Here is a 20,764-nt window from a genome sequence, read left to right as displayed (position 1 = left end):
TTTCAGAGGTGAAATTATGAACAACTATGATGGTCACAATTGTATATAGTTCCTCCTCTTTGTAGTCTTTGATTACAGTCAATCAAACTAAACTCCAATACCTCTTCTCTCCTGATTTACTTCTTGTCTATTCATTGCTGACCATGATATCACTTGGCACTTCTCATCTCTTTAATCAATGGGATTGGTAAATTTGCTCAGATGGGAAAAACCAGGAGTAACTGTGATTATTGTACACATAGCTCTTTCTTCTGAAAATATGTTGATTTTTAAATTAGCTAAAAATGTAAAGAGCATATTAAATGGAAACTATAATGGAGGCTACAACGCTCCACAGATTGGGGAAGAAGAATAAAAGAGAAAATAAAAGAATTCTATTTATATATTTACAACTGAAATACATCTTACAGGTCACACATCTAGCTGGATCTCACTTTGAGATTAAAACCATTGACTACTTGTATCTATTATGGACGTCTTACCTTCCCTCTGTTTTCGCCAATGAAATTCCAGCACCACATCATCATGTCCAACAAAGGTATGAACTGGGACATTTAAGTCTAAAACATTCCATAGAAGGAGACTATTCTCACCACGACGTAACTGTGGGACCATTACCGTCACTAAGCCATTGCTAAACGGCTGTCAAAGACAGGAAATAATTATACAGTAAATTATAATAAACAGGAAAATTACAATTTATTCTTGAAGGAAAACATCAGGCTTAGTTTTTAGGCACACAAATACCTCAAGCATCTACTTCAAAGTAACAGAAGAAACCTAAAACATTGTTCAATGTCAGGTCGTCAAAAAAGTACTTTAACAAATCAAGCTTATTGGAGTAGAGCGAGCCCAAATAACCTAGTACATAGCAGTACTGTCATTTTTGGCAAAATACAGATTTAGATTTCAACCTGTGCTCTGAAAGGAAGGAGTTAAATGGAAGCTAAGTATTTACCAGGGAAAGAATAAAAGAAAATAAAGCTAGTCTCAGCTTCTCTCAAACATCATCAAGTAGGCAAAATACTAAAGACTAAACAATTTTAACTTCTGCATTTTAAAGTGAACTGAAATAGAAATGGGATTGTTTAAAACCTCTGATTATGGAAGGAATTGCTATACTTTTAAAAACAAGACATTTAAGACTCAGTGTATGGTATTCATCCTGTGTTACTTAAGCAGTCGGCTAAGTTGTTTGTAAATTAACTGATAACAAATGAAAGGGTGGGCTAGGCCTTGACAAATGGAGCCATAGCTGTTGACTTGTGATTACAGATTGCTTATTTATAAGAACTCGTAATTCTCACCTAAGTACAGTAGCCTAAGCATTGTATTCTGTTAACTTGATTTTTTTTTAAATCAGTAGACTGGGGACAGTGTATGCTTCCATTAAATCACTAACTTGTGTAGTAACTAGTGAGTTTGGAGAAGATTTGTAGCTCAAGTTGAGGTTGTGGATCTAAGTTTGCTCGCTGAGCTGGAAGGTTCGTTTTCAGACACTTCATTACTGTACTAGGTAACATCATCAGGGAGCCTCCAGTGAAGCACTGGTGTTATGGCCCGTTTTCTATTTGTGTGTTTAGGATTCCTTGGGCTGATAATGTAATTTCCTGTTCTTGGAGTAACTATTGATTTGCAGGATTTGAGAATCAGAACACCTTCCCAAGAAGGATACAACTATGTCACAACAAACAAATATTCCAATTCTTGTGCAATCAGGAAGAACTACAGGAAGGAACAGAGACGCAGATCATAAAATTCTATCAAGCTTTCTGGTGAATTTTTCCCGTGTTAGGACACATATAAACAGGCGGTCCTCTCTAGCTCCTTATTATGGACTCAGATGTACAACACAGAAATAGACCCTTCCATCCAACTCATCCATACCAACGAGATATCTGAAACTAATCTAGTCCCATTTGCCAGCACTTGGCCCAAATCCTTCTAAATCCTTCCTGTTCATGTTTCCATCCAGATGCTTCTTAAAATGTTCTAACTGTACCAGCCTCCACCACTTCCTCTGGTAGCTCATTCCATACATGCACCACCCTCTACGTAAAAACATTGCCCCTAAGGTCCCTTTTAAATATTGCTCCCTCACCCTAAACCTTTGCTCTCTTGTGCTGGACTTCTTCAACCCAGTGAGTTGATTTACCCTATCCCTGCCTCTCAATTTTATAAACCTTTAGAAGGTCACCCCTCAGCCTCCGATGCTCCAGGAAAAATAGATCCAGCCTTTTCAGTCTCTCCTAATAACTCAAACCCTCCAACTCTGGCAACATCCTTGTAAATCTTTTCTGAACCCTTTCATGTTTCACAACATCCTTCCTACAGGAAGGATATGGAATTGCACACAATATTCCAATTATTTTTCCAACTTTTGAGTAAGTTCAACAAAATGTTTTTAAAAATACAGTGAGTAGGAAATTGAAATTGAGACAGAAACAAAAACCAACTTTCCATTAACAGCATCCCAAAAACATCAAACAGAAATGCTGCTCACAGTGTAACGGGCCTTCCACACTGGGACTTGACATGACAGGATGTTCAGGTACTTCCTTGGTTGTCTGTAATCCCAGAACTAGAAACCAGAAGGAAAATATGAATTCCTCTTGAATAAATTCCTCTGAACACATACTAAATAATAACCAAGGGTCTTTAGGGTTGATAACTTACTCTGACAGAGTTGTCCTGGCTTGATGTAGCAAAGATGTGTTCATTTTCTGGGTGCCAATCCAGTCCATGGATTTTTGACAAGTGAGCAGCAATATATTCCACTGCTGTATTAGGTTTCTATGAAAAAGAAGGAGAGGTTTTGCAGGGATCTTAAATCAAAATCTTCAAATTACTTCTCGGCTTAAGGCAAAAATCTTTAATATGTCTTACCATCCCGCTTCAGCTTCAGACCCTCCCTGTACCTTTTGTGCTTTGGAGAAACTAATGTGCACACCTTAGTTTCCATTTGTACAAAGGTAGAGGAGATCCACCTGTCTATTCCATTAACACATTCAGTCCTGCTGTTATTTTCTCATTTCAATCTATTATCAGTTCAACCACAACAATTTCTTTATTTCAGTCAGCCATTGCTTTATTGGTAGCACTCACACTTGCAAGACTGAGGTTACATGTTCAAGTTCCACTCCAAAAACCTGAACATAAAATCCACATTGACAGTCCAGTCCAGTCCAATCCAATACTGAGGGACTGAAAACAACTGGAGGTGCTATTAGTTGAGATATTACTTTGCTTGCCTACTCAAGTAGATTTAAAAGATCCCTTGGCACAAGCTGAGGAACAAGAAAGTCAGCACAACGTCTAGTCAATAGTATTCAAATCACCACTAAAATACATTACCTGGTCATAACTTCCTGGTTTTTATTGACAGGGGCGGGCACTTGCTCTGGACAAACTGGCTGCCTCAATTCCTACAATTTATAGCAGCAGCACTTCTAAAAAATACTTTATTAAGAATAAGACACTTTCTAAATGTCCTGAGGTTGCAAAGTGCATTGCATTAATGGCCTTTCCTTTAAAATGACCTCAATATTTTTGTATGAATGCAAGCATCCTTTCACCTGTTATCTTTGTTCTAAGTAATTCTTAGCACAAATTGTTGTACCACATTTCAAATTTTGTTTCATTCCTTACTTCAGCACTTGGGGCCTGGCTTTCTTACCAAAGCAGTGCTATCAACAACACTTTACATATTTTCAACTAGATGTTTTGTTCCTATGATAATTACCACGCTATTGAATGTTTCTTCACAAATTGCTATTCTTAGTTCATCATTTTGATTAATTCAGCTAGCATAGGTGACTGAATTGTTCAAATAAAATTATATGTATTAGCTCGGTATTCACACCCTCTACTCTTACAATGGTGTATTTCTTTGGTCCTCTTTCTTTGCAGTTATTTATTCTACAAAAGGGTGGATAAATCCCCTTGATCTGAACTTTGCAACAGTGTGTTGTGGGGTGGGGGTGAATGATCTATGCCCTACTATGTTTTCTTTTCTTACACAAAATAGCTAAGCCAACAAGTCGCCAATTAAAAATCAGATCCAATAAGTTCAAAGAAAAGCACAATAATTTTCACTTGAGTTTGCAGCAATTTCAAGACAAAACAATTACACTTTTTGTGGTTGAAATCATATCCAGACACCCACTGTCCTTAATAATCCCAGGCCATGTTTGCCATGACTGCATTATTTCTTTGGCTCTCTTCCAACTCATTAGGAATGGGACAAAACTCCACAGGCTTTGAAAATGTTAAGTAAACAATAAATTTAGAGTCCAAATTCTTTTTTTAAAATAAATCTATAGGTACAATGAAAACTGTAGGAACATGAAACCATCAGTGGTTATTGTAAAAACCTGTTTGTTTCATGAATATGAACCTTCTCAGCAATGCCCAAATCCCACGAAAAATACTAAATTTTGAAAACTCACCCGTTTGTCCCAGATTCTCACATCTCCATCATGACTTGTTGCTAAACAGCATGGGTTCTTTTTATTCCATTTTACCTGAGAGGCTCCAGCTGCACAATATGGAAAAGAGATGAAGTGTAAAGAGGACAACAAAGCTGCCAATAACAATCTTCTTTAATCCCCTTCAGAGAATGCAGGGATGAATGCAGTAACCTTGTAAAGTCATGGAACAGGATCAGCAGAGCAACAGCCATGTAATGTTAAAAGAATTAATCCTGGTACTATCAGCTATTTTGTGGAAAGGTGTGCCACCTTAGCCATATAGGGAAACACAAGGAACACTGTCATCTCTTTGCTGTTGTGCGCTCTACGAAAGTAGTATTGCAATGGATCCAAGACTATTCATTATGTTGAGTTGTCACACATAGGTACATTAATTGCAGACAGAGAGACATAGACAGGCAGATACATTTACATCCAGAACAAGTTAAAAAGATAATTAAGAGGCCATGCAGGTTGGGTTTTATAAATAGAGGCACAGAACATATTTGCAAGAAAATTGAGCACTGGACCGAGGACACAATCGTAACTGGCAAAAGAGCTCCAAGGTAAACAATGTCCTTCCCGTTTAGTGAATGCTTCAAATCTCAGCTTCACATCACATGGAATATCAACCCACTGAATATTATCAAATTAACCCTGAAGAGAGCAAGTGGAATTCCAATTGTAACAGAACCTGAAAACCACCTTTGCTATTTCAATAAAGATAGTTCTTCTATAATGTAACGGCTGCATTATTGTGCAACCCCATGTTTATAGAAAAATTGCGCTTTAGAAACAGTGCTTAAAGTGTTAGCAACGTAATCACGTTACAGCCAACACACATTTTAAAAGTTGACACTTTAGAAACAGAGTCCCCAATTTATCAATCGCGTTAAGGAAACGCATATAGCAGAATGACATGTACAGATGCTACTCACCTACAGCAGACAGAGATACTGATGGCTTCCGTGTGTCCCTAAAAAAAGGAAAAAAGACTTGTAAGGGGAACTTTACAAATGCAACATTGAGCATATCATCAATTTAAAACTGACTTTCACATTACGTTCAAGCCTCAAGAAAAAAGCAAACAAAAAATTCAAATTCACGCAATTACCTCACTTTTCTTGTGTACAGAAATTCATCACTATGATTAAGTCTTCAAATCTCACTCAACTGACAGTTTATTCATCCAAAATAGAATTTGCACTCTCTCATCATAGGAACATACCCTATATACTCAAGTACAAGTTTGCAGGGCTGAGATTTAGGAACCTCAAGTATGGATGGCAGTCATTTGAAAGAGTTTAACCTGATTTAACTGCACAACTCTAAACACTGTAATGCTTTCTATCCCTTCCCTAAACAGAAATCACTTATCCACTGGAGCCTTGACCTTATTCGTTTCTCACTAATGGGCCTGATAGATATCTATCACACAAACCTACTAAAGGTCTCACTAAATGAGAGAGCTGTGAAAGTCAACTCAAAATGCATTGCCAAGTTAGTTCCAACCAACAGTCAGCCTCAATAAGAAAAGTATTTTCCCAATGACTTCCAAAATGAATTTTTTTCGCTGGATGACCAGCATGGAACAAATGTAATGTCAAAAGGACATTGCACAGAAAATCACAAGTTGTGAATGGATTAATATCTTGGTGGCACCTTTTTGTTTTCAAGATTCCATACATGCTGGTGATCATTGTACAAACTTAAGTAGGTCAAATCCGAAGAGAGAGAGAGGAGGGGGATCCAAGATGGCGGCGACCCAGCAAGACTGAGTCCACAGTGCTCTACCCAAAACTTGGGCAAAGTGGGCTATCCACCCCCACCACACTCACTAAACCATTTAGAAGAGTTGTTAACCTTAAATAGTTACCTATTAGTACATTTAAATAGACTAATACTAGCTGGAAAATGAGTAAAGGGAAGGGAACAGGCGGCTCTGAGAAAGCAGGGACCCCTCCCCCACCCTCTCCCTCTTCAGCTGCAACAAAGGTGTCTTCAGCTACTTCAGGAGATTTACCAATGAAGATGAGCTTTGAGGAGATGTTTGCCAGGTGGGAGGCGAAGATTGATGCTTTTATCGATGAGTCTCGGCAGAGCAGAGAAGCACTATCAGCCGAGCTGCAGAAGCAGGGCAGAGACATTCAGGAATTGGGGTGCCGAGTCAGAGAGGTGGAGTCGAAGGCCGCAGCCTCAGAGACTGCGATAAAATCGGCAGCCGACCACATCCGTTTTCTCGAGAATCGAGTCCAGAACCGAGAAAACCACATTGATGACCTCGAAAATCGATGTCGTAGAAAAAATATTTGGTTGTTGGGCCTGCCCGAGCAGGAAGAGGGAGGTCAGCTGACAGCATTCTTAGAGCATTGGCTGCCACAACTTTTAAATCTGCAGGCTGGATCAGGCCAGGTAAGGGTAGAATGGGCCTACCGGGTCACAGTACGTGGGCCCGGCTCAACCCAGCGCCCACGCCCAGTCCTGTTCCAGCTGCAGAGCTATAGGGAGAGGCAGATGCTCCTGGAAGCCTCAAGAAATCTGGGAAAAGATCCCCAAGCTATGACCCACAAAGGATCCAGGATCATGCTGTTCCAGGACTTCTCCCCAGCTTTGGTCCGAAAGAGGAAGGCATTCGATGAGGCGAAGAAGCGTTTAAGGGACTTAAATATGCAGTACTCCTTACGATATCCAGCGACGCTACGCCTTAGCCACGAAGGATCCATATATAACTTCGGATCACCGGAGAAGGCTAAGGAATTCTTGGATTCTCTTAAATAAACTGTAAGAGATTGTGGACGCTGGTCTGCCTTTCCCATTATTTTGGTTTACATCCCTTCATCTTTTCTTATCTTTCCCCCTATGTGTGTATGTATATATATATGTTGGGGCGTTTGGCTAATGTTGATGGGGAGAGGTGGTTACCTTATTCTATTTTACTTCTGTTTTTAGGAGCGGGGTTGTTTTTCTTTCCCCTGTTATTTTGTGGTATTATATTTAAGTATTACATGTTGAGATTGTAATCTTATAGTTATATATGGTATTAATATTCCCAAATATATTTAGATGTGGGTGTGGGTGGGGGTGGAGTGTTCACTGTTAACTCTAGCTTTATATTATATTTGAATTCTCCTCATTTTATTGAGGAACACCTGGGTCAAGGGTGGGGCACTGGTGGGAAGAGGGTAAGATGGACTGTGGGAGAGGAAGTGACGCTCCCTGGGAACAAGGGAGAAAATCTCCAATTCGGAATGTTTTATATCTTTTATACTTAGAAAGAGTTTTTTGTTATATTGTTTTGAGTGTATCAGAGAGTCTTTACTTTTGTAAATCTTGTATGCTCCATGCTCGGGATGTTCTAGATAGGGTTTCCCCTCCCGAGGGGTCTCGGATCTGTCCAGATGATTATGGCTGAACAGTCGGTTAAGTGGTGCACCTGGAATGTCAGGGGAGTAATTCGCCAGTTAAAAGGAAGAAAATATTATCAAATCTTAAGAAGGAGAGCGTTGATATAGCTCTCCTACAGGAGACACACCTGTCGGATAAAGAACACTTAAAATTACGACAGGGCGGATTTGATCAGGCCTTTTTTTCCTCTTTTAATTCAAAAAGCAGGGGAGTCGTTATCCTTGTCCAGAAGAACTTCCCTTTGAAAATTCTAAATCAGATAAAAGACGAATCTGGACGATATATTTTGATTAAAGCCCTCATAAATGGAGAGGAATATGGGATCTTAAATGTGTACTGCCCCCGGCACACCCCTTTAAATTCATAACAGAAGCTTTTTCAAAACTGATGGCCTTTGGTGCCCGTCATACAATTATAGGGGGAGACTTTAATTGTATTATGGATCCGGAAATAGACAGGATTCCCAAGAGTGCCGCTGGAGTATCTCCCAGATCTAGACAACTGGCGGACCTGAATAAAGAATTAGGATTGGTAGATGTATGGAGATGTCTCCATCCACAGGGTAGAGATTTTTCTTTCTACTCTAATCCACATAAATGTCACACAAGAATTGATATGTTTTTTGCCCCATCGATTTTTCTAAATTCTATAGCAACCTGTAAAATAGGTACTATAGCAATCTCTGACCATGCCGCTGTATACATGGAAACTAAGGTAAAGAACAATGGGACATCCGCTCGGCATTGGCGTATGGACCCCTTCCTGATAAAAGATAGCAAATTTTTAAAGTACTTCTCCCAAGAACTTAAAACTTTTTTAGAAATTAATACTGGTACGGCTAGCAATCCGTCAATGATGTGGGAGACCATCAAAGCTTATGCACGAGGTTTGATCATCTCCTATTCAGCGACCCAGAGGAAAATGAAGGGAGAGCAACAGCGTCTGCTCGAAGCTCGCCTAAAAGCAGCCGAAACAGCATACGCTGATAGACCTTCTATCACAAAATTGCAGAGGATTACAGCTCTTAGGACAGCTTTAAACACCGCGCTTACTCAAACGGCTAAAAGGGAAATATTATTTGCGAAACAAAGATTATATGAATATGGCGACAAACCGGGTAGATACTTAGTATTTCTTGCAAAGAAAAAGAAAGCCCCTCAAACTATTCCGACCATCAAGGAAAGTACAGGTACCCTGACTCATGATCATAAAAAGATCAATGCGACCTTTAAAGAATTTTATTCTGAACTATATAGATCGCAGGATTGTGAAGATAGGATTAGGAGGATGCAGTCATTTTTAAAAAATTTGACCTTCCCGGGCCTGACTCCGGAACAGGTGTCGGCCCTAAATACCCCTTTAACAGTCCAAGAAATACTTGAGGCAATTAGGCAACTTCAGAGCGGAAAAGCACCGGGCCCGGATGGTTTTCAAGCTGAATTCTATAAAGAATTTACAGGAATATTGGTTTGACCCACTTATGGATATGTATAATTTTGTGCATAGTCAGGTCTGTCTCCCGCCCACGCTGAAAGAAGCAAATATTTCTCTTATCCTCAAAAAAGGAAAAGACCCAGAAGATTGTGCATCTTACAGACCAATATCCTTACTAAATGTAGACTTTAAAATTCTCTCAAAAATGTTAGCACTAAGACTAGAAAGGGTACTGCCATATATTATAAAGGAGGACCAGACGGGATTTATTAAGGGCCGCAGATCATCCAATAATATCAGAAGGGTCTTGAATATGATCCAAGCCTGTCATCAGGGAAAGATACCAGGAGTAGTAATTTCATTGGATGCGGAAAAGGCATTTGATAGGGTTGAATGGTCATATTTATTTTACACATTGGAAAGGTTTGGCGTTGGACAGGTGTTTACCAAATGGGTTTCAACATTGTATAATGACCCCAAAGCAGCTGTTATTACTAATGGGTTAAGATCGGATGGCTTCAGTGTGGGTAGGGGCTGCTGTCAAGGATGTCCTCTCTCACCATTGTTGTTTACAGTGATAATCGAACCATTAGCAGAAGCCATCCGGACTGATCCTAATATAACGGCCCCGAGGATTGGTACAGGTAAACACAAAATTACCCTCTATGCAGATGACGTTCTCTTATTCCTCAGTAATCCTTTAATGTCAGTGCCTCGTCTAATTCAAGTTATTAATACATTTAGTGCATTCTCAGGCTATAAAATTAATTTTTCAAAATCGGAAGCCATGCCAATGGGTGGTCTGGCTATGATACCCCACTTAATGGACGGATCCCCTTTTCCCTTCCGTTGGTCCCTGGAGGGCTTCTTATATTTAGGTATTTTTATCACGCCAATATTTGATCAGCTGTATAGGGCTAATTTTGTACAATTAATGGAAAGGATAAGGCAGGACCTCCAGCGATGGAGAGACCTTCCGACTTCCTGGCTAGGGAGAATAGCATTAATTAAAATGAATGTTCTGCCCCGTCTCTTATATCCTATGAGAATGCTCCCGCTGATGCTGCCAAGGCTAGCCCTATGTAAATTATATGGCTGGTTGGGCTCCTTTATTTGGAACCATAGACGGCCCCTTATTAAGCTGAAGAAGCTACAGCTTCCACAGGCAAGGGGAGGACTGGACTTCCCAGACTTTAGGAAATATCAGTTAAGCTCCCTACGAAGTTACATAGTTGATTGGGTTTCATCTGATCCACAATCAATTTGGCTGGATATCAAAGCCTCCCAAGTAAAATACCCACTTATTAACCTTTTATTTTCAGATAAGAGGAAAATCATTACAGACCACTGTAAAAATCCCATAATATTAAACACAATTAAGGCCTGGAATATAATGCGGCAAAATGAGGGTAACTCACATAAAACATCCCCCCATGCACCAATAGTAGGCGCATGGGGATTCCAACCGGGGATTACAGATGCCACCTTTAAACTCTGGAGATCCAGGGGCATCTCATGCTTAGGGGACCTATTTAAAGATGGGATCCTGATGTCCTTTGAGCAGCTGCGTCTGAAATTCGGAATACCTAATGGGGATCTCTTTCGATACTTCCAAGTTCGAGATTATATACAGAGGAAGACTACATTAATAGATAGTCTTTATAAATCAGACAGAGAACGTAATGTCTTACGACCAGCGGGGGCATCCTCCGTTAGTACTATATACCATTTGCTACATGATGGAGTCTCAGGAGACATGGATGACCTGCTTAAAACATGGGAGCAGGACTTGGGGCTAGAAATCTCTGAGGATATGTGGAATGACATTTGGGAAAATGCTAGAAGAATTGCTATCTGTAACAGAACTCAGGCTATCCAACTAAAGATACTTCATAGGGCCCATATAGCTCCGGCTCGACTGGCAAAATTTAAGGCAGGAGCATCTCCAATGTGTCCCAAATGCAAAATAGAGGTGGGTACTCTTGCACATTGTCTGTGGACTTGTCAGAAAATCCGCAGATACTGGACTAAAGTGGCAAATACCCTGACAGAAATTTTAGGAACGGAAATTAGGGTGGACCCTGTATCTCTCCTTTTGGGCTTTTCGAACCTCTCATCTCTGGATATGCATGGGAAGAGACTATTTTCTATTCTCTCTTTCTGTACAAGGAAAAATATTTTGGTGAACTGGGTGGCTGAGGGCCCCCCTGGACTTTCAAATTGGCACAGATTAATTATGGAATATATCCCCCTTGACTTCCTCACAAATATGGTACACCGAAAGACTGAATTATTTTATAAAATATGGCAGCCCTTTTTGAATTATATAAATGCAGATATTTCGGCTATCCTAACAAGGGCTTTTATTTAGTGAAGATTTCAGACCGGGCTGTTCCGGGGCCCCTTGGGAGAGGAATCCTGCGCGAATACGGGTTTTATTATATTTGATGTTTATACATTCCGAGCATGTAAGAGACTTAGGTATACACTCTGGTTAGTTATAGGTTAGATTAGTAGAAAGTTGAGTTTTTTTTTCTTTCTTTTTTCGTTTTTTTTTCTCTTTTTGTTTTCTTTCTTTCTCTTTTCTTTGTTAAATTATGACTATTGTATATATGATTTAATTGTACATCAATGTTTGTATTTGAGAGTTTTGTTTATTTTTGTAAATTTGCAAAAATGTTAAATTTCAATAAAAATATCTACAAAAAAAAGTAGGTCAAATCCATTCACAGTCGGGTTGCAATTTAATTAGAAAGGTCACCTTCTAAAGATGGGGTAATTCTTCAAGGGCTTTTCTATTTGTAGAAAGAACTCACACTTCTATCTTAAGAAAGTGGCATAAATATCTATGTGTCAATGCAATCTCAGAAAGAGAGTGCGATCTCATCTCTTACGGAATGTAATCTGTAAAGTTGTGCTAGCATTTAATAAATTTATCTAACAGAGGTGAACCTTGAATCAGTCTCCAAGCTAGCACAGAAAGTGTGCAATATGGGCAACGTGGTGTCTCAGTGGTTAGCACTGCTGCCTCACAGCGCTAGGGACCCAGGTTCGATTCCAGCCTCGGGCAACTGCCTGTGTGGAGTTTGCACATTCTCCGTGTCTGCGTGGGTTTCCTTCGGATGGTCTGGTTTCTTTCCACAATCCAAAGACGTGTAAGTTAGGTAAATTGGGCATGCTAAATTGTCCATAGTGTTCAGGGATGTGTAGGTGAGCTGCATTAGTCAGGCGTAAATATAGGGTAGGGGAATGGGCCTGGGTGGATTACTCTTCAGAGGGTCGGTGTGGACTTGTGGCAACAGGCCCTTCGGTCCAACATGAGGGATTCTAATAATCCACTACTAAAGACGAACAGCAGGGCTTTTTTGGGAAAGTGCAGAGGCATTAGTCTAATCGGAAAACTGCTTCAAAGAATGTAAGCCATATGCTTTCCTGTGTTGGCTGATCATATAAGAATTTGATGCTTATCCTGCCAATGAGAAGGCATGCAATCTTCAGTCCCTACCAACGGACAGGCCATTGGGTATTAATGCCACTCAACATTGCAACGCAGGAATTCAGATATTCCCTCAAAAACACACTAAAATACTTTTGTGACAGTGAATGAATTGGAATTGTAAGTACAATTGTATGAATGCACTATCACACCTGACACACCCTGACAACCCCTTCCCCACCCACCCACCAGAGACCGAGACTTACTTGATATCCCAAATATAGATGTATGTATCAACAGAGCTCGTCACAAGTAGCTCCGGTTCAAAGCACGACCACTCCAAATCACTAAAAGCAAGGGGAGGAAAGAAAAATTTAGTAGATCATGTGCATGTTTACTCATCAAATGGAGAATGCTGACTGTGGAAAACAAAAGAATCCTACGTACATCCAAGCAAGTAACTCAGTACCGATACATGGAATTCAATCAAAATTGCTTTACTCACAACTATGGAGTACTTCTTGCATTAGGGAAATCATTAACTTCATGCCTCTGCTTCATATATTTTTAGATTATCCCATACTAGGAGAACAACTCATTCTCTATCACTATCTGAACCTACAGGTTGACAAGTAACTTATATTGATATAGTACCTTTAACACAATAAAGTATCCCAAAATGCTCCAAAGACCATGCAAGGGAAAATATGATATAGAACCATGCATAACATTGGGGCAGATGACCTAAGGTTGCAATCAGTGCCTAGAAAGAAGAAAGCAGACTAAAGAGGTGGAGAGGGGGATTCAAGATGGCAGCGACCCAGTAGGTCTGCCCTGCTGAGCTCTGCACCAGAACCCAGATAAAGTGGTGCACTCACCCTCCTTTTATTACCCATTGTGGTAGAAATGTTAGTTTTTGACCGCCAGAATTGTTCTGTGTTGTTAGAAAAATGACTAAAGCGAAGGGACCACAACGATCACAACCATCAGGGCACTCCCTTGCAGCAACAGACATGCCCACAGTCACAGTGTTGGCCTCCGTGAATGCCCCAGGGACTTAGCTGTGGAGCAGAGTTTGGTCTAGGAGTTTGTGAAACTCGAAGAGAAGATCAATTTAGCGATCGAGGAGACCCAGGCCAGGCTGGAACCGATCTCGGTCATGCTGCAAAAGCATGACCAGGAGATCCAGCAACTCGGGCAGCGCATTGTGGAGGTGTAGCAATGGACTGTGACCTCCGAGATCAAGGCAGAACCCTCGGCGGGTCAGGTCCAGGCCCTGGAACAGCAGGTACGGGCCTTGGAAGAGCAACCTTGAAAATTGAGGCCATCAGAAGAACATCTGACAGGTGCAGTTGATGTTTATCCTGGTGGGGCGTCCAGAACAGGAGGAAGAAGGCCAGCTCATCAGCTTCTTGGAGCACTGGCTCCCGCAGTTTTTGAAGCTGGAAGTTGAGGCAGGCCAGGTCCAGGTTGAGCGGGCCCACCGGTACAGATTTTTTTCTACCAGGAGTGCACAGGTTTAAAGTATGGATGGGACAGATTAGATTACTTACAGTGTGGAAACAGGCCCTTCGGCCCAACAAGTCCACACCGACCCGCCGAAGCGCAACCCACCCATACCCCTAACCGAACACTACGGGCAATTTAGCATGGCCAATTCACCTGATCCGCACATCTTTGGACTGTGGGAGGAAACCGGAGCACCCGGAGGAAACCCACGCAGACACGGGGAGAACGTGCAAACTCCACACAGTCAGTCGCCTGAGGCGGGAATTGAACCCAGGTCCCTGGCGCTGTGAGGCAGCAGTGCTAACCACTGTGCCACCGTGCCGCCCTAAAGGCGACAGGTTGAGTGCCCACTTTTAACTTTCTTGTTGTGTGTAACTTTTTCTTACTTTGTGTTTTCTGGGACTGGGACATGGCTTCAGCTAGAAGGAGCCATGGAGGGGTTGTATTAGCAGCCCCTTTGGGCAAGGGGGAAAGGGAGGGTTCTGATTGGTGCTTTTCTCATCCTTTAAGAGGTTACTATACTCATCCAGAAGAATCTCCCATTTCAACTGGTAAGGATGAACACAGGCGGTTTATGATTGTGGGATTTTAAATGTATTTTGCCCCAACACATCCCCTCAAATTTTTAATGGATGCGCTTTGTAGGTTGATGGCCTTTGGGGTGCGTCATTAAATTATAGGGGCAGACTTTAATTGATTTATTGACCCCAAAGTAGACAGGATGCAGAGGGGTCTTGCGGGTACATCCTCACAATCCAAGCAGTTGGTGGATGTATGGAGAAGTCTTCACCCTAAGGGAGGGATTTCACCTTTTTCTCTAATCCACATACTTTGACAGACCATCTGGAACTAAATTGCAGCAGAATACAGCCCTCAGGGCTACTCTGAATGCTGCACTCACCCAGGCAGTAAAGAGGGAAATCGCTTCTGCAAAACAGAGGTTACTTGAGTATGGTGATAAATCAGTTAGGTATCTAGCATATCTGGCCAGAAAGAAGAATGCCCCTCGAATCGATCACTTTCATGAGTGTGTGTGCTGGTACTCTCACTTGCAATGTCAAAACGATTAATGCAGCATTTAGGAAGTTTTACTCTGAGCTGTACTGGTCGGAAGGCTATGAGGACAGACTGGCGAAGATGGAGTCCTTTTTTAAAACCCTGGTGTAACTTCACAGCGGGCGTCTTTTCTGAATGGCCCTCTGACAATCCAAGAAATACAGGAGGCAGTAAGGCAGCTCCAGAATGGCAAAGCGCCCGGCCCAGACAGATTTCAAAGTGAGTTTTACAAGGCGTTTTTAGATACGGTGGCTGGGCCACTATTGAATATGCACAACTACTCGTACAGTCAGGACTGCCTCCCATCTTCTCTGAGAGAAACAAATATTTCTCATACTCTCAAGAGAGGGAAACCCCAGAGGATTGCATTTTGTGTAGGCCCATATCATTACTGAATGTAGATTTTAATGTTCTGTTGAAAATGCTGGCATTAAGGATGGAGAATGTTTTGCCCTTCATTGTAAAGGAGGACCAGACAAGTTTTACTAAGGGTCATAGGTCTACGAATAATAGACGAGTATTAAACATGGTCCAGGTATGCCAGAAAGGGTGGAATCCAGGCTTGTTAGTCTCCCTGGATGCAGAGAAAGCGTTTGACCGGGATGAGGGTGGCCGTTTGATCTTGGATGACTTTTTGCCAGGTGGATGGCAATCTTATACAGTGACCCAAAAGCAGCAGTTCTCACCAATGGTAGACGGTTAGACTATTTTAGTATTGGCAGAGGCAGCCGACAAGGGTGTCCCCTCTCACCACTATTACTTACATTGATGATTGAACCATTGGCAGAGGCCATCCGGAGGTAGGATCAGGCAGGCATAACATCACCCTTTACGTGGATGACGTTCAGCTCTTTTTAACTGAGCCAATGACACCTGTGACCCGTTTGGTTTGCTATCGGGGTATAAAACTAATTTCAGGAGGTTGAAGACCATGCCTGTGGGGGGGCCTTACCAGAATATCCGATCTTGGGGATGGAACCCAGGTTCCCTTTCAAGTGGTCACAAGGAGGTTTCTTGTATTTAGGCATTTTGATCACCCTGGCATTCGATCAATTATATAAAGCTAACTTTGTGCAGTTGCCAGAGAAGGAAAGACAGTATCTTCGGCACTGGGCGGATCTTCCAATGTCCCGGTTGGGTAGAATAGCTCTGGTCAAAATGAATGTTCTTCCTCGTTTATTATATCCCATACGAATGCTCCATTTGATTCTGCCTAGGTGAGCACTACGATGGCTTTACAGTTAGCTCGGATCTTTCATCTGGCATCATAGACAGCCTCTTATTAAGCTTGCCAAATTGCAGCTTCCACAAGGGATGGGAGGTTTGGTTTCCCAAATTTTAAGAAATATCAATGAAGTTCCCGACTATCCTGTGTGACTGACTGGGCTTGTCAGTACCCCTGGTCATTCTGGTTTGACATGGAGGCTTCCCAGACAAAATGCCCCCTTATCAATTTGTTGTTTATGGACAAGATGAGGACTCTTATGGATCATTACAGAAACCCAATTGTCCTTAACACGATTAAAGCATGGAGGATGATGCAATAAGGTGAGGGCAACTTACAAAAACACTTACCCTTTTACTCCCTTATTAGGAATGTTAGGATTCCGGCCAGGGTCGGTGGACTCTGGCTTTCAGCTCTGGGAGTCAAGAGCAATCTCCTGTTTGGGAGATTTATTTGACGGCGAGGGCAAGGTGTCTTTCGAGCAGCTGAGTCAGAAACATGAGCAATCCAGGAGGGACCTCTCTCGTTACTTTCAGGTTTGGGACTTTATACAGAATAAGACTACATTAATGGTTAGTCCTTGTGAGTAAGATATGGAGAAGAGAGTGCTTCTGTCTACGAGCGCTCTCTTGATCAGCAACCTCTATCACTTGTTAGAAGGTAATGTTAAGAAAGACAGTGAGCGGCTGTGTGGAATCTGACTCAAGAATTGGAGGTGGAAATCTCGTCAGAGGCATGGGAGGATATTTGGGAGAACAAAGAAGATTTTGATTTGTAATAACATGCAGGCTCTGCAACTGAAGGTACTCCACAGGGCTCATTTGGCACCGAAGTGACTTGTGAAATTTAAGACAACAGCGTGCCCCAAATGCAACAGAGATGTTGGCTCTCTTACTCATTGCTTGTGGTCATGCCACCAGCTTCGTAGGTATTGGGATACCATAGCAAGTGCTTTGGAAAGGGTCTTGGAAACTGAGGTTAAGATGGACCCAGTGTCCCTCTCTTTTGGGCTTGCCAAATCTCCCTTCTTATGGCAGGCATGGGAAGAAACTGTTTAATATTCTCACTCTGTGCGAGGAAGAACATTCTAATGAGCTGAGTGTCAGAGAATCCCCCCGGGACTCTCAGGGTGACATTGATTAATTATGGAGCACATCACCTTGGACTTACTTACGAGTTTGGTGCACCAGAAAACAGAACTGCTTTAGAGAATATGACAACCCTTTCTGAATTATATAGATGCAGACTTGTCGGCTATATTGGTTATGGCCTTTGTGTCGTCATGAGGGTTATGTCTGGAGGCCTGGGGGCCCCTGGGAAGAAGTATCCCAAATAAATATGGGTACGCTTACTAATGCTCCTGGTGGCGGGGAGCTTTTGAGAGATTGCGCTGAGTGTGGTAACTTAACTGAATGCGATTTAATTTACCTTGGTTTAATTTAGTTTTTTTTGTTATTTATTGAATTGTACTTTATTTCTCTCTCCTCAGTGGTTTGTGGAGTAGAGTAGTAGTTTGTTTACTGTTATTGTCATTACATTATAACGCTGTTATACAGTTTTATAGTGATGTTGTAATTTTGTTAAAAATTTAAAATGTCTTTTCCCAATGAATGAAAATGTTTACAAAAAAAAGGAGGCGAGGTTTGGACAAGGAATTCTAGAGGTTAGGGTCAAGGCAGCAGAGGCGACTCAGTGAATTAATTAACATTAGGATGCTCAAGAGACTGCAAATAAAGCACAGATATATCAGGAGTTGTAGGGCTAGAGGTAATTGAAATTGGTGGGTCATAACATGGAGGAAACTGGAAACAAGATGAAAGTTTTAAAATTGAGCCAGTGCTCAATCAGGAGCCAGAATATTTAGCACAGAGCTGAATTGAGGTCGAGGTACAGAAAAAGGCAGCCAAGTTTGGAAGGCCTCAAAATTACACAGTCCAATGTAGCAGGGTGGACAGGAGCACCTTAAAATAAAGTCTAGAGAAGATGGTGCCACACTACTATCATCACTTGATAAATAATCAAAATATCCAGGTTAATGCATGGGTGCAGATATTATTTTGGCTATTGATAGAATATTAACTCCAGTTAAGAAGTTTGAAATATAAACCGCTTCTCAGCAATGGTGAACATGACAACCACTGATTATTGTAAAAAACACACAAGGTTCACCAAGGAAATTGATCAGCCTTACAGAGCCTGGCCGATGTGACTCAAGACTCATAGCAATATTAAATGACCTCTGGAATGGCAAACAGGACAGTTCAAGGGTAACAGAGATGTACAACAAATGCTGGCCTGACCAGAAACATCTACATTCTGGGAGATACAAAAAAAAGGTATGGATGAATGTCTTAGCAGCAGTAAAGCTAAGGCATTGGGAGCAGATGTATGATATCAAAGGTAGAAAGTCTGAGCATGACAATGTATTTAAAAACTCTGCAAATAAAAGTCTGGCTCAGCCTCAAATAGTCAGCATGGAGAAAAAAAGAAATAGTGGTGAGTGACCACAGCCTGTGGCAGGGACTGAAGACTCTGGGTTCAGTCTTCCTATAAATTTAATTGGAAGAAATTTCTGCTCATTTCTGTGCAAGAGGTGGTGGTAAGACAGAACTAGGTCTAATCATTACACATTAGGAGACTGACACATTCTCGCTTGATGTCATCAAGGAGCAAAATGCAGATTTTTCTAAGGAAAAATCCTTGGGAATACGAGTGGTAACAACGTATGAATCAGAAGACAATGGCAATTCTCTAGATCTGATTTAGTCAGCTAAGAATGGAACCAGTGCCTCCTGTCCAATCCACATAGAGAGGCATCAAAGAAAAGTGTACACGAGTTGGGAATTTGTTTCAGAAGATTGAAGGTATAAATTCCCGATTGGTTAGTCAATCGAAGGAGTTCTAATTTACTTTGAGTGATGGGAAATAGTAGTCATGGCAATCGGTCCTGGCAAAATAGCATGGCACATTCATAGGACAATGGTCATCCAATTTTGCAATTAAACAATTAAGGTTCATTCTCATGTGATTGCCTACAAACTCTCAGAAACTGAGCAGACAGAGTCAAGTACCTCTCAAGTGTTTTGCAATGACATTGTGAAAATAACAAAATGCAACAGAGTAGGGCTGGGTGGTTATAGACTGAGTGACCATGATACATACACACACACACACACACACACACACACACACCTTAAAACAGGCGCTCGGATGACTTGTCTTTCAGAAGGATCCACTGAACTGAGTGATGTGGCTGTTGCAGGAAAGACAGGAAAAACCACTTTCAAGTTTAAACGTTCGTCAAACATTCAAGATGATGGTCAAGAAGCAGACTGACAGAATGTAATAAATTAACAGAAAGTACGAAATGGAGTTCTAAGCTCTGTGCAATCTGGTGCTGGGCTTGAGCAATTGTCTCAATTTAAATTGAGTTATTTATTTAATATTACTTGTTATACTGTGAGGAAAGACAGCATAATATATTCACATTACTTACGCAGAGGTATAATTCTACATAAAATACCTTATAACACGAGTATGACCCTGTAGTGAAGTGTGGATCTCCCCATTTCCATCATGCCATTTGTACAGGTCCACTCGTTGGTTACACTGAAATACACATCCAAATATAACCTCAGTAGTTGCAAAACAGAACTTGCATCAATACACTGTCTCAGTCAGTTGTATCAGAGTTATACACTTTGCCTCAAATATCAGAGACGTAACATTTATACTTTTGGATATTGATGCTTACTCTGAAAACTCCAAGTGAATTCCAAACTATCCATTTGTGTGCATTTTACCTAAAAACATTGGAGAATATGCTGACATCAAAAAGAGCAAATGCAAAATCAAATTGGGGTAGTGTATCTGACAGACTATAAGAATGGAAATTATGTTAGGTAGTTTCAAATAAAAGGCAAGTGAACACAAGGTCAGAGCTCAGACACCTGAGCAAGTGTGATGCCTCATTCTGCAGTAAAGCTAGTACAGTCCCTGTTAAATGAAAAAGTACATGAAATAAGCCCAGAAGTAAACACATCTACCTCTTCAGTCTGTTGCATTATCAGCAAAAAACATTGTATCTTTACCTGGATTTCCATTATCCACAAATGACCATCATTCATGAACCATCAAGAGATCAATTGTATTTTTTTTCTGAACACATTATATCATCTTTCTGCTATTAAAGTTTAGAAACAGGCAACTGTATATTTTTATCAAATTGGC

The 20,764-nt window shown here is 41.1% G+C and overlaps 1 protein-coding gene across 4 annotated transcripts in view; it reads right to left on the bottom strand.

The window, feature by feature from the left end:
* Positions 1 to 20,764, bottom strand: part of wdr59 (WD repeat domain 59) — a 97,775-nt gene that overhangs the window by 62,726 nt on the left and 14,285 nt on the right. For all 4 annotated transcript variants that reach the window (XR_009645626.1, XM_060838222.1, XM_060838224.1 and 1 more), the window contains exons 4-10: positions 20,058 to 20,143; positions 13,011 to 13,091; positions 5,408 to 5,445; positions 4,449 to 4,537; positions 2,677 to 2,793; positions 2,504 to 2,581; positions 483 to 642 (exon numbers count right to left, since the gene is read on the bottom strand). Coding sequence is in view for 3 of the 4 variants with exons in the window: in XM_060838222.1 (XP_060694205.1) it covers positions 483 to 642; positions 2,504 to 2,581; positions 2,677 to 2,793; positions 4,449 to 4,537; positions 5,408 to 5,445; positions 13,011 to 13,091; positions 20,058 to 20,143 (649 nt within the window). In the remaining variant the exon portion in view is untranslated. The remainder of the gene's footprint in view (positions 1 to 482; positions 643 to 2,503; positions 2,582 to 2,676; positions 2,794 to 4,448; positions 4,538 to 5,407; positions 5,446 to 13,010; positions 13,092 to 20,057; positions 20,144 to 20,764) is intronic.

The sequence above is a fragment of the Hemiscyllium ocellatum genome, chromosome 17, assembly GCF_020745735.1.
Source record: "Hemiscyllium ocellatum isolate sHemOce1 chromosome 17, sHemOce1.pat.X.cur, whole genome shotgun sequence".
Taxonomy (NCBI): domain Eukaryota; kingdom Metazoa; phylum Chordata; class Chondrichthyes; order Orectolobiformes; family Hemiscylliidae; genus Hemiscyllium; species Hemiscyllium ocellatum.
The sequence above is the reverse complement of the archived record's forward strand: the minus strand, read 5'-3'. Positions and strand labels throughout refer to the sequence as shown.